At 42.8% G+C, this 11,377-nt stretch overlaps 1 protein-coding gene across 1 annotated transcript; it reads right to left on the bottom strand.

The window, feature by feature from the left end:
- Positions 1-2,404: 2,404 nt before the first annotated feature.
- Positions 2,405-11,301, bottom strand: LOC116319478 (E3 ubiquitin-protein ligase TRIM47-like). Its single transcript, XM_039609965.1, has 4 exons — positions 10,692-11,301; positions 3,424-4,031; positions 2,663-2,890; positions 2,405-2,562 (listed from the first exon to the last, which is right to left on the bottom strand). Exons 2-4 carry the CDS (start codon positions 3,937-3,939, stop codon positions 2,539-2,541), a joined length of 768 nt encoding a protein of 255 aa, XP_039465899.1. The 5' UTR covers positions 3,940-4,031; positions 10,692-11,301; the 3' UTR covers positions 2,405-2,538.
- Positions 11,302-11,377: the final 76 nt, after the last annotated feature.

The raw sequence follows: 11,377 nt of genomic DNA, 5'->3' as shown, positions 1-11,377 counted from the left end.
TGTATACATATTTTACAAATTAAATAGAGTAAACAATAAAATAAAATATATAAAATATACAGAGGTTGGTAGTTGGACATGTGCAAAACAGTGGCATTAATGTACAGTATGGAGTGCATAATGTTGAAGTTCCAGTAGTGAAGGTGAGGTGTCTATGACGTGTTCAGCAGTCTGATGGCCTGATGGAAAAAGCTGTCTCTCAGTCTGCTGGTACGGGACCGGATGCTGCAGAACCTCCTTCCTGATGGAAGTAGTCTGAACAGTTTATGGCTGGGGTGACTGGAGTCCTTGATGATCCTCCCGCTTTCCTCAGGCACCGCTTCCTGTAGATGTCTTGGAGGAGGAAGCTCACCTCCAATTATCCGTTCAGAGCACCGCACTACTCTCTGGAGAGCTTTGCGGTTGTAAGCGGTGCTGTTGCCATACCAGGTGGTGATGCATCCAGTGAGGATGCTCTCAATGGCACAGCGATAGAAGGTCCTGAGGATGCGGGGGCTCATGCCAAATCTTTTCAGTCTCCTGAGAAAGAAGAGGCGCTGCTGCGCCTTCTTCACTGTTTTGTTTATGTGTCCTGACCACGTAAGATCCTCAGCCAGATGTACACCAAGGAAGCGGAAGCTGCTCACTCTCTCCACAGCAGCGCCGTTGATGGTGATGGGGGTGTGTACTTCTCTGCACCTCTGGAAGTCCACTATCAACTCCTTTGTCTTTGTGACGTTGAGGGTGAGATGGTTGTCTTGACACCAGTGGGTCAGGGCGCTGACCTCCTCCCTGTAAGATAAACAAGCGATGTTTATGATTGTGCCAGAGCACATTTTAAACAACACCATGGGAATTTCGGATTTTACACAGGTGTTTGGATGTTACACTCTGGAAATGGAAGGCAGGTGAGTGTTATTAACCCTCTGTGGTCCACGGACACGCTGCACCTCCAAATCACATGACTGATGTAAGCTGACAAAGCAACATGCTGCAGCGCTGAGTCTCTGTTTCAGCCCACATTTAACGTTCGGACTTCAAAGTTTTTAAATTTTAATTACAGGCCAGTAAATCCAGAGTTATGATAATATATATAAGCCACACTTTTTTCTAAATACTGTCGTCACGTTTTTGTGTGTGTGTTGTAAGCGTTTTCTAAGGACAGCGCGAAAACAGTAAAGAAAGGAAAAAATGCCACCGCTTTCCTGTCGGTGGAAAAATGCACCATGTCGACCAATTAAAAAAAAAAAGTCAACACGTGGGATTTGGTTGTTTAGGAAGAGGGTAGAGTTTTGGGAGTGACGGTAATGGCAGCGAGACAGAGCGCGCGCGCGCGCGAGAGAGAGAGTTTTTAGATGTGGGAGATTTGTGACGTTTAGTGTGGAGTGTATACTTAGTGTGTTGTGTTGTCTTGTGTAGTTCTTCTGTTGTGTAGTCGTTGTTTTGTCTTGTGTGTCAGTGAGGGCACTAATGAATGTCACAAAGGCACATTTGCAACGTAAACACTGTCGCTAAGTAGAAAACCAGCGGAGTGATACAGCTGCTGTTGTCAGGCCTGCAGGTTTATCCCTGTGCTGTTCTCCTCTGTCTTTTGGTGAACAAACATTTTTTTACTGGCACACATCATTTGTGGGACATCTTATTGCGACACCTGATTGTTCTCTCATTTTAGATTTAGTAATATTTTTAAATGGTTGTGCAAAATGAAAAAAAACAGCAGGTGTATTGGCTGCATTTTTAGATAAATAGTTGTATATGTTTACAAAATGTATAATTATATTTGCATTTCAAGTTATAAAAATTTACTCAACATGTCTGTTTTTTTTACAGTAAAAAAAATACTACTAGGATTTTAAGTTCTTTGTGTGATTTCAGATCAGTAATACTAATGCAGTATGTCAGTGAAAAAACCAACTAAATTCAGTTGAGCTGAAAAGAATGACACCAAACAAGGCAAGGGGAAAAGATAAAATGAAGGTGAGGGTGAAATACAAACGTAAACTCAAAAGGAGTCAAAAATGGCTGGTTGTATTTCAGACTTCAGTGGGTTAATCCAACAAATCATGGAAAATTAGGTTTAAATTTTTGTTCATGACAGTGCAGATTTCTGACACTTTGTGTAATTTAAGCTGTAACAATGTGATTGTTTTCTAACAAAAAACAGTGTGAAACTTAAGTTAGACTTGTGTTTGTAAATGAACCGCCCCATGTTGTGTAGCTTTCTGGATTTTATACTCATTGGGCTACATATTTATTTATTATACAGGCCTATACAGTACATAACATCAAAACTCACAAGTTTTATGTAACTAAAGTGTTTAATTATGTGCCCTACAGACAATAATTAAGCTATAGACTATATTTATATGAAAAACGTGTATACTTACTGCATTTGAATTGTTTTAACCATATGTAACCACCTGCATATGTGTTTGGGGGGGAAAAATGGCTTTGATTTTGCCACCCCATTTGATTTCTTTGCCACCCTAAGAAAATTTCTCTAGATCCGCCCCTGACAAACACATAAATAAAGATTTGATGAACAGCATGTTCCTTGAATCACAAAGCAGCATGGAGAGATCTCTGCAGAGACAAGAGAGACACGACACTGAAATTAGTGTTGTGTTTTGTGTGCGTGTGTGTTTAATGCTGCAGTTTGTGTTAAGTTTACCAGGAAACAAACCTGTAAGAATAAGAGATCGTCTTCAATCTTCAAGAGCTGTTCTAGCTCAGCGTTTCTCCTCTGGAGCTCAACAATTTCTTCTTCCAGCTGTTCGAGTTCTTTATTTTTTTGCCATTCCTCTTTTGGACTTTGTCCACTGAGATCTACAGTGAGCTTGATTTTCTCTGCATCACCCAGTCTATCTTGAACCTCTTGCTGAAGTTTCATCCTCCTCCGTTTTATATTAACCTGTGGGGAGACGCTGCATTAGCACAGCTGAGCTGACAAACTGCAGGCACACTTGTACCATGTTTTGTTAAATCAAGTTGTCGTATGGTCTCCTGAGCTTCTTCTGAAGTATGTTGCAATCCTGTGCACCCCCTGATGACAGTTTCTTTCCCTTTAATGGACGACACAAAACAAAACTCCATCAAGAGCTTCAGTTCCCTTTTTGTTACAAAAAGAGTCCAGCTTTTGGACCCCATCTAAATTTACAAAAGTAATCAAAAAAGGGAATGAAAAACATGAAATGCTAAGGCAAGAAATGGCTGCCAAGATATAAGAGAATTCTTACTTTTGTTGTTTAATTTGTAATGTAACTTACTAAACAGCTTTAACACTAATTGTCTGAGATTATTATGGGATAGCTTGTGATTCCAACTGAGTGTCAAGTTTTTTAGTCTTTTTTTAAGCTGAAATGAGAGAATACTTATTACATTATTGCCAACAAAAATTATTTGTAACTACTTTTTCTAAAAAAGCTTTAGCAGAAATTTCTTTACCTTCTTCTTAAAGGCTTCCCGGCTAATAGAAATGATGTTGTGGCTCCAATGCTCTGTCTGTGCACACATAGCACAAATGTACGCCCGGTCACTCCTGCAGAACTTCTCCAACTTCTTCCCATGCAGCTTGCACACAGAATCCTCAAGGTTTTTTACCACACTGACCAGTAGATGGCGCCCAAGCTCTTCATTCTGGTAATGTGCTTCCAGATGAGTGGTGCAGTAGGAAGCCATGCACATCAGGCAGGATTTGACTGCAGGACGTTTTGCTGAGCAGGAGTCACAGGGAACCTCTCCAGCTTTTAAAGGTTGAGGTGCTTTCACAGTATGTAGTGTCTGGTCTGTTTTGAGCTTTGGCCTGGTAGGAAACAAAGTCTTGCAAAGGGGGCACTGGCAGGCCTCGTTGATTTTCCAGTATTCTCCAATGCATCCCAAGCAGAAGACGTGTCCACAGGGGAGGGACACAGGGCTTGTAAACTCATCCAGACAGATGCAGCAATTAGGAGGGTCTGACATCAGGTCTTTATATGCCTGTGCAAATACAAGCAACCTGCGGCCTGTTTTACTGTGCTTTTTGCACAGGTGATGATTTGTTTGAAGCAGTATGTCTGACAAGAAAAGAGAGGTTTTATTAGCACACATTCAACATTGTTCTTCACAAAGCTTGACATATCAGAAGGAAACTACACAATTACACACTGCACAGAAAACAGCTTCTGGTTTAAAACTGTCCAGAGCTACTGTCATTACAAAGACTGTCCACTTTTTGTGCAAAATACCATAATACATATACCTGTTTGTGATTAACTTTGGCCCTGCAACCCTGATAACAATAACTGAAGGAGAATGGATGGATGGAAATAACCATACTGATTGCTTGAGCCATCGATGCCCATCAATGGACTGGTGTATCACTGATGATATGGAAATGCACAGTTCACCAGGCTTCAGTCTTTATTGTTTTGGTTGTTCATTAGAATTAATTTTATAGCTAAATATGGCAGCAGATGCCAAACAAACACTTTTTTCCCCTCATGTTTCGTATCACTTGGCAGGATCAAACAGTAGCTAGCATTTGAACAACACTTACTCCATCTTTGTATAAACCGTTTTTGTGTTTCCTTACTGGGAGGATTAATGTTAAGATCACATGAATAGAAGAATGTTTTTACAGGCTTCTCTACTTTAGTACAATACAAAAAACTGGTTGGCTTTAGCAAACATCCATTCTCTTCAACTTATCCATATTGTCTGGAGCCTATCCCAGCTACCATAGGGTGAGAGGCAGGGTACACAGGTTGCCAATCTGACGCTGAGCTTACACACAGAAACAGGCAACCATAAACACTTATAGGCCATTTACAATCACCAGTTAACCTAACACCACTAACCGCATGGTTTTGAACCCACAGACACATTGGAGTCAAACTCTGGACCTTCTTGCTGTGATGCAACAGAGATCGTCACTGCTCCACAGGTGCTGCCCAACTTTAGTAAACACATTAATAAAAAGTAACATGTAGTGCAGTGCAAATATCTTAAGCCATCCCTAATTTCTTTGGATGCAACGGTTTGCTGAAACGTGTGCAGGCATTCATGTAAGGCAAAAAGATTTTTTGTTTTGTTTTGCCTCTTCCGGTTGGTTCTTTACCCATCAGAAATACTGTCAGAAGGCCAAGAAAGACGCCCAATGATTTACTTTGCCAAGTGGATCATCACGGCCTTGCCGTATTGGACCATGTGATCGACCTATGTTGTTATTATTTATTTTATTTTATTTTGAGTTGTTACAGACGGGACAGAGATGGCTGGGGGATGGGAAAGGGAGAAAGAAAAAAAGATCGGTAGGGAAAGTAAAACCGAGGGGAAGAGGGACAGTGAGAAAGGACACTTAAAAAGAAAAGACCTCCCGGATCACCTGTTAAGAGAAAAAAAAAGAAAAAAAGGGAAAACAAGCCAAAAAAGAGAGCAATATAATAAATGCAACACCATCGCATTGATCTAGCTAAGTGTAAATAACACTAGATACTAAATATTAAATGTTATTGTGTAGCACGCAAGATCGACAGCGCACAATGTGCTTTGAGGTAGAAGCCAAGAAAGGGGTAGTTTGTGTCTGTGAACAGTGAACACCCATGTGTACACCTGTGTCCACACTTGTGTGGATGAGCGTTCTTGTATTCAAAAGGTTTCTCCATGTAATGATCTGCTAGGGGGTGGAGCCATAGCCCCATCCCACAGGGCATTAAGCAGGCATGGAGGAGATCCAGCCCCCAAACATCCAGAGGCCCCCAGAATGCGAGAGTCTAAGAAGGACCATCGGAGGGGCAACTGTGCCACCCTCCTGGGAAGAGCTGAGGAGAGCCCCAGACGAGGGGTCACCTAGCAACCACGGAGCAGAGGCCACAGGGGGTTGCAGTAACGTGCCCGCGGGCTCTGCTGGCAGCCAGCTGTGCAAGAGTGAACCAAGCCGCAGCCCGGAGGCCTGAGAGCCCCCCACCCCACAGAAGAGGCCTGACCGAGCCACGGATACCAAAAACCACCAACGCTCGAGGGTATCAGCCACCGGCAGCGAGTATGAGGGGAGAAAGGCCTCCATACTCTGGAGGGCCTGGGATGTTCCCAGAGAGGTGGAGTCGAAGACCTGACCTGACATATAGACACAGACGAACAGGCGCACACCGACACAAATGTGCAGTCTCACCCTCATGCACACATACAGTGGCTTGCAAAAGTATTCGGCCCCCTTGAACTTTTCCACATTTTGTCACATTACAGCCACAAACATGAATCAATTTCATTGGAATTCCACGTGAAAGACCAATACAAAGTGTGTACACGTGAGAAGTGGAACGAAAAATCATACATGATTCCAAACATTTTTACAAATAAATAACTGCAAAGTGGGGTGTGCGTAATTATTCAGCCCCCTGAGTCAATACTTTGTAGAACCACCTTTTGCTGCAATTACAGCTGCCAGTCTTTTAGGGTATGTCTCTACCAGCTTTGCACATCTACAGACTGAAATCTTTGCCCATTCTTCTTTGCAAAACAGCTCCAGCTCAGATTAGATGGACAGCGTTTGTGAACAGCAGTTTTCAGATCTTGCCACAGATTCTGGATTGGATTTAGATCTGGACTTTGACTGGGCCATTCTAACACATGGATATGTTTTGTTTTAAACCATTCCATTGTTGCCCTGGCTTTATGTTTAGGGTCGTTGTCCTGCTGGAAGGTGAACCTCCGCCCCAGTCTCAAGTCTTTTGCAGACTCCAAGAGGTTTTCTTCCAAGATTGTCCTGTATTTGGCTCCATCCATCTTCCCATCAACTCTGACCAGCTTCCCTGTCCCTGCTGAAGAGAAGCACCCCCAGAGCATGATGCTGCCACCACCATATTTGACAGTGGGGATGGTGTGTTCAGAGTGATGTGCAGTGTTAGTTTTCCGCCACACATAGCATTTTGCATTTTGGCCAAAATGTTCCATTTTGGTCTCATCTGACCAGAGCACCTTCTTCCACATGTTTGCTGTGTCCCCCACATGGCTTGTGGCAAACTGCAAACGGGACTTCTTATGGTTTTCTGTTAACAATGGCTTTCTTCTTGCCACTCTTCCATAAAGGCCAACTTTGTGCAGTGCACGACTAATAGTTGTCCTATGGACAGATTCCCCAACCTGAGCTGTAGATCTCTGCAGCTCGTCCAGAGTCACCATGGGCCTCTTGGCTGCATTTCTGATCAGCGCTCTCCTTGTTCGGCCTGTGAGTTTAGGTGGACGGCCTTGTCTTGGTAGGTTTACAGTTGTGCCATACTCCTTCCATTTCTGAATGATGGCTTGAACAGTGCTCCGTGGGATGTTCAAGGCTTGGGAAATATTTTTGTAGCCTAAGCCTGCTTTAAATTTCTCAGTAACTTTATCCCTGACCTGTCTGGTGTCTAAATCCAATCGGGAATCTGTGGCAAGATCTGACAACTGCTGTTCACAAACGCTGTCCATCTAATCTGACTGAGCTGGAGCTGTTTTGCAAAGAAGAATGGGCAAGAATTTCAGTCTGTAGATGTGCAAAGCTGGTAGAGACATACCCTAAAAGACTGGCAGCTGTAATTGCAGCAAAGGTGGTTCTACAAAGTATTGACTCAGGGGCTGAATAATTACACGCACGCCCACTTTTCAGTTATTTATTTGTAAAAATGTTTGGAATCATGTATGATTTCCGTTCCACTTCTCACGTGTACACCACTTTGTATTGGTCTTTCACGTGGAATTCCAATAAAACTGATTCATGTTTGTGGCTGTAATGTGACAAAATGTGGAAAAGTTCAAGGGGGCCGAATACTTTTGCAAGCCACTGTATACAAATACTCGGCACTCACCCAACGTAAGGATAGACATATATGCACATGTACACACAATCACACTCCCCAAACATACTCTATACCCCGGGTCCAGGTACCCTCGCCCCCAGAGGGGGAAACGGCACCTAGACCCAAGGGATGTTACTTTTCCCCCCGGGGTGGAGGCAAGCAGACTGTCCCCAGCTCTGCAGTAGCAAGGAGGCCCCGCATCCCAGACCCCAATTGGACGGCCCACACCTCCGCCCAGCCCCTCCGCCCCGATAGCTAACAGAGAACTGGGGTGTGTGAAGACCCCATACCTCCCTCCGCCCGCTCATATGTAGTGTTGCTGCGTGCTGTTTTAAAGTGCATTTAAAACACGGGAGGGCATGGTGCTTCCTGCCAGAGCACAGCAGGTGTCAGTACGGCCCCTCCCGAGAACCCTCAATGTCTACATGCATTTAAAATTGAGAGGTGGGCACCGATGCCAGAGGTGAGGTTGAATACACAGACCATCCTCTGGATGCCGTATAATGTGCCCAAACCCAAGGCCCTATATGTATGTGTTATGGGAGTATGAGTAATGTGGATGTCTAAGTTATGGAATAAAATTGAGGCACTGGTGGCCAGAAGGGTACAAAGGGGGGATGCCTCCCCTGCACCCTGGTGACACACCTGCACCCCAAGGCCCTGCATGTGTGGGTGGCATGTAGTGGAGCAGTTGGGGATGGGGAGGGAAGGAAGGGAGGGGCAAGTATCCCCTCCCTGGGGCCAGCTCCCCCGCTGACCCCAGTAAGCACCCCCGCCCTCCGGGACCCACCAAGGCAAGGGGGCCCAGGCCCATCCAGACAAGGGCCCACAGCAGCAGCGCCACCAAGCCCCACAGGGCCCAGGGCAGCCCACCTAACCCCACCGCAGAGGAAACTGTACCCACCCCATTATTCAATCATCTCCCAGACTACACAGCACAATAGACACCCAGGTTAAGTTTATTCTCCACCTCTCAAAAAGATTTAATTCCTTGAAGTAGTCTTCATTAATAGTTCTCCAGGCTTTTTTGAGGGACATTCAGAGATATTCTTGAACTTTGGCTCACTTTGGATTACCACACTGCTTCACTAATACTGTCTGGGCTCTGGGGAGGGCTATCCGCTATCGATAGTGTATTATTGTATTTTCTTTCTATTCAGGTTTTTGGCAGTGTCAAAATATGATGTTACTTTTATTCATCCATGATTCCATCAATGTTCACAAGATCTCCAACACCACTGGCTAAAATGCAGCACTAAACAATGACAGAGCCACCACCTTGTTTTACAGATGTCTTCAGACTCTCGCTGTTGTACCTCTCTCGGGTTTCTCCCTGCACACTCACAATGATTTGAACCGAAAGCTTTAGATTCATCGCTCCATCAGACTTGTCACTGATTTTCTGTTGCCAGTTCTCACTTAATTTGGTATACCTCAGCCTGTCCGCCCTTCCAATGAGATCATTTCTGTTGAGGCTTCAGTGAACAAGAGATGTATCAACTAGAGGGCCAGATGCTTCTCTCAGGTCCTGCGTCAGGTATTTTCTGGATTTCTTTTCCTATTTCTAAAGGAGTTCTAGATGCTGTTCATCTGCTGGAGATAGTTTTTTTGCACACCATGCCAAAATATGCCAAGTTTATGACTAATAGCTATTTGACCGTTGTAAAATAAAATTTTTGCACCAATAATGTGATTACCATATTGCTTTATCTTTGGCATTTTTAAGAGATTTGTTTAGTGACAGGGCGACAGTAACAAAGTGCCCAAAGATACGATTTAAAATGAGATCTTTAAAAAGATGTTATGTGTAGACACAAGACTGGTTCATTCCTTGAGTTACGTTTCTGATTGAATAAATGATAGGTCTGTTAAGTGGCTTGACAAAAAGAAAAAATAAATTCCTGTAAAAGTAGTCAGGTATAAAGACTGGACTGAACATGAGTGAAAAGCAGCCAGTGTCCAAATAAAAACATAAAGGATCTTTAGACAACTATTGCTCAAAATCACTCAGAAGTAAGGCTGGCTCTTTGGAAGTAATCTATTTAAAAAAGGTTTGTTGGCACAAAACATTTGCACAGTATTAAATAAACGACTTCGGTTTGGAGGTCAGTCAAATATCCCACAAAAATCGACCTGAAATGTTATAATGAAACACTGTTCATGAAACAAAGTCTGATAACTTTAATATAAAGACAAAAACAAACATTACCAGCGTTTTGTCACTGATACAACAAACAGCAATGTGGAAAAGAAAAACCAAAGTATGTATATAAGGCAGTTCAAGAGAGCAGTAAGAAGAGTATTACTCACATGTAACCATATGTGATAATGAATGAGTTTATAGGCTCAAGAGCAAAGGTATGTCCAGTCAATCAAACTGTTGATCAGACTTGTGTGCAATACCATATTTGTTCTGAAGTGGCATGCCACCATAACAGTTTGTTCAAAAATTCATGCAAAACTGGATTTTCCTGCTTTCATGCGGGCATATCTGCACTAGAGGGGAAAAAGGTTCCTGCTCATTCATACTGAGAGTGAAAGAATTCTGAGTGTACGTCACAAAACATCTGTACTATGTCAGAGCCATGCAGGAATCTTGAAGTTTTGCGTAGCCTCCAGTCACTCAGCACTGAGTATTCTCTGCTATCGTAACAACATTAATGGCTATATTTGTCACAATGACACAGCCTTCAACCTAAACTTATTTTAGATTGTGGCTTTTCACTTCTGATCGTGAGAGTAATACGCATAACATAAAAATGACTCATTCACCACTCACACGAACTATGAACAATATAAACAAGTTCAACTCAGCTGTGTACCTCCACAGAAATCTCATGTAATGGTCAAAAGCTGTCTTCAAAATAACAGAAGGCAAAGAAATAATTCATAAAACATACTTACAATTCTTTTCTAACTGCCAGCTTGTGTATCCTCAGGCTCTAACAGCACTTAGCTACAGACTGCTGACTTGGTTCTCCTGACATAGAGATAGACACACCCACCACTGCTAGGAAAGGGGCTGGCCCTCCTGGACAGCATACACCCATAAACTCAGGCCCTGTTAATAAACCTCAAACCCTGACGAAAAAAGCTCAAAATAATTAAACATATCGGAGTTAGATAAATGTGTTTCTTTCCTGCCAGAGTTACTTAATAATTTGTAAGGTACTGCAAATGATAATATCTTTATATTTTAAGTTGTTTGCCTTCATTTTAAATGGGTTATAGCTATTTATCACTGTTTTCTCCTTACTTATATACAATTATGCCGAAGTTGCTTGGTATGTTAAAGACTGAGACTGGTTAGAATTTGTTATTACATCTATACATTAACAAAACTGCAGAAAAAGAACATTTAAAGTAAATATCTAAAAAAAGAAAAGACAAAAACTTTCTCTATTAAACAAACCTCCTAGCCATTCACGTGAGTTTACGAGGTTAACTTAATGCACCATAAAGTTCCTGTTTTTACAGAACAGCATTTACACTTGAGTGGGGTCAAAATCTTTGACGTAGGATCTCCCGAGTACAGCACCATGTATGGTAGTCACGACTACCATACATGGTGCTGTACTCGGAGATCCTAC

Source organism: Oreochromis aureus, linkage group 3 (genome assembly GCF_013358895.1).
Source record: "Oreochromis aureus strain Israel breed Guangdong linkage group 3, ZZ_aureus, whole genome shotgun sequence".
NCBI classification, from domain to species: Eukaryota; Metazoa; Chordata; class Actinopteri; order Cichliformes; family Cichlidae; genus Oreochromis; species Oreochromis aureus.
Note: the sequence above shows the minus strand (reverse complement) of the source record. Positions and strands in the feature narration are given on the sequence as shown.

What these genes read in the sequence shown, in the direction of transcription:
- LOC116319478 (XM_039609965.1), bottom strand. Translation starts at nt 3,939, where the DNA reads ATGTCAGACCCTCCTAATTGCTGCATCTGTCTGGATGAGTTTACAAGC. An exon ending in GGGAAGCCTTTAAGAAGAAG is followed by an intron (nt 2,891 to 3,423) that starts GTAAAGAAATTT and finishes GTCTCCCCACAG; the next exon opens with GTTAATATAAAACGGAGGAG. An exon ending in ACGATCTCTTATTCTTACAG is followed by an intron (nt 2,563 to 2,662) that starts GTTTGTTTCCTG and finishes TTGTCTCTGCAG; the next exon opens with AGATCTCTCCATGCTGCTTT.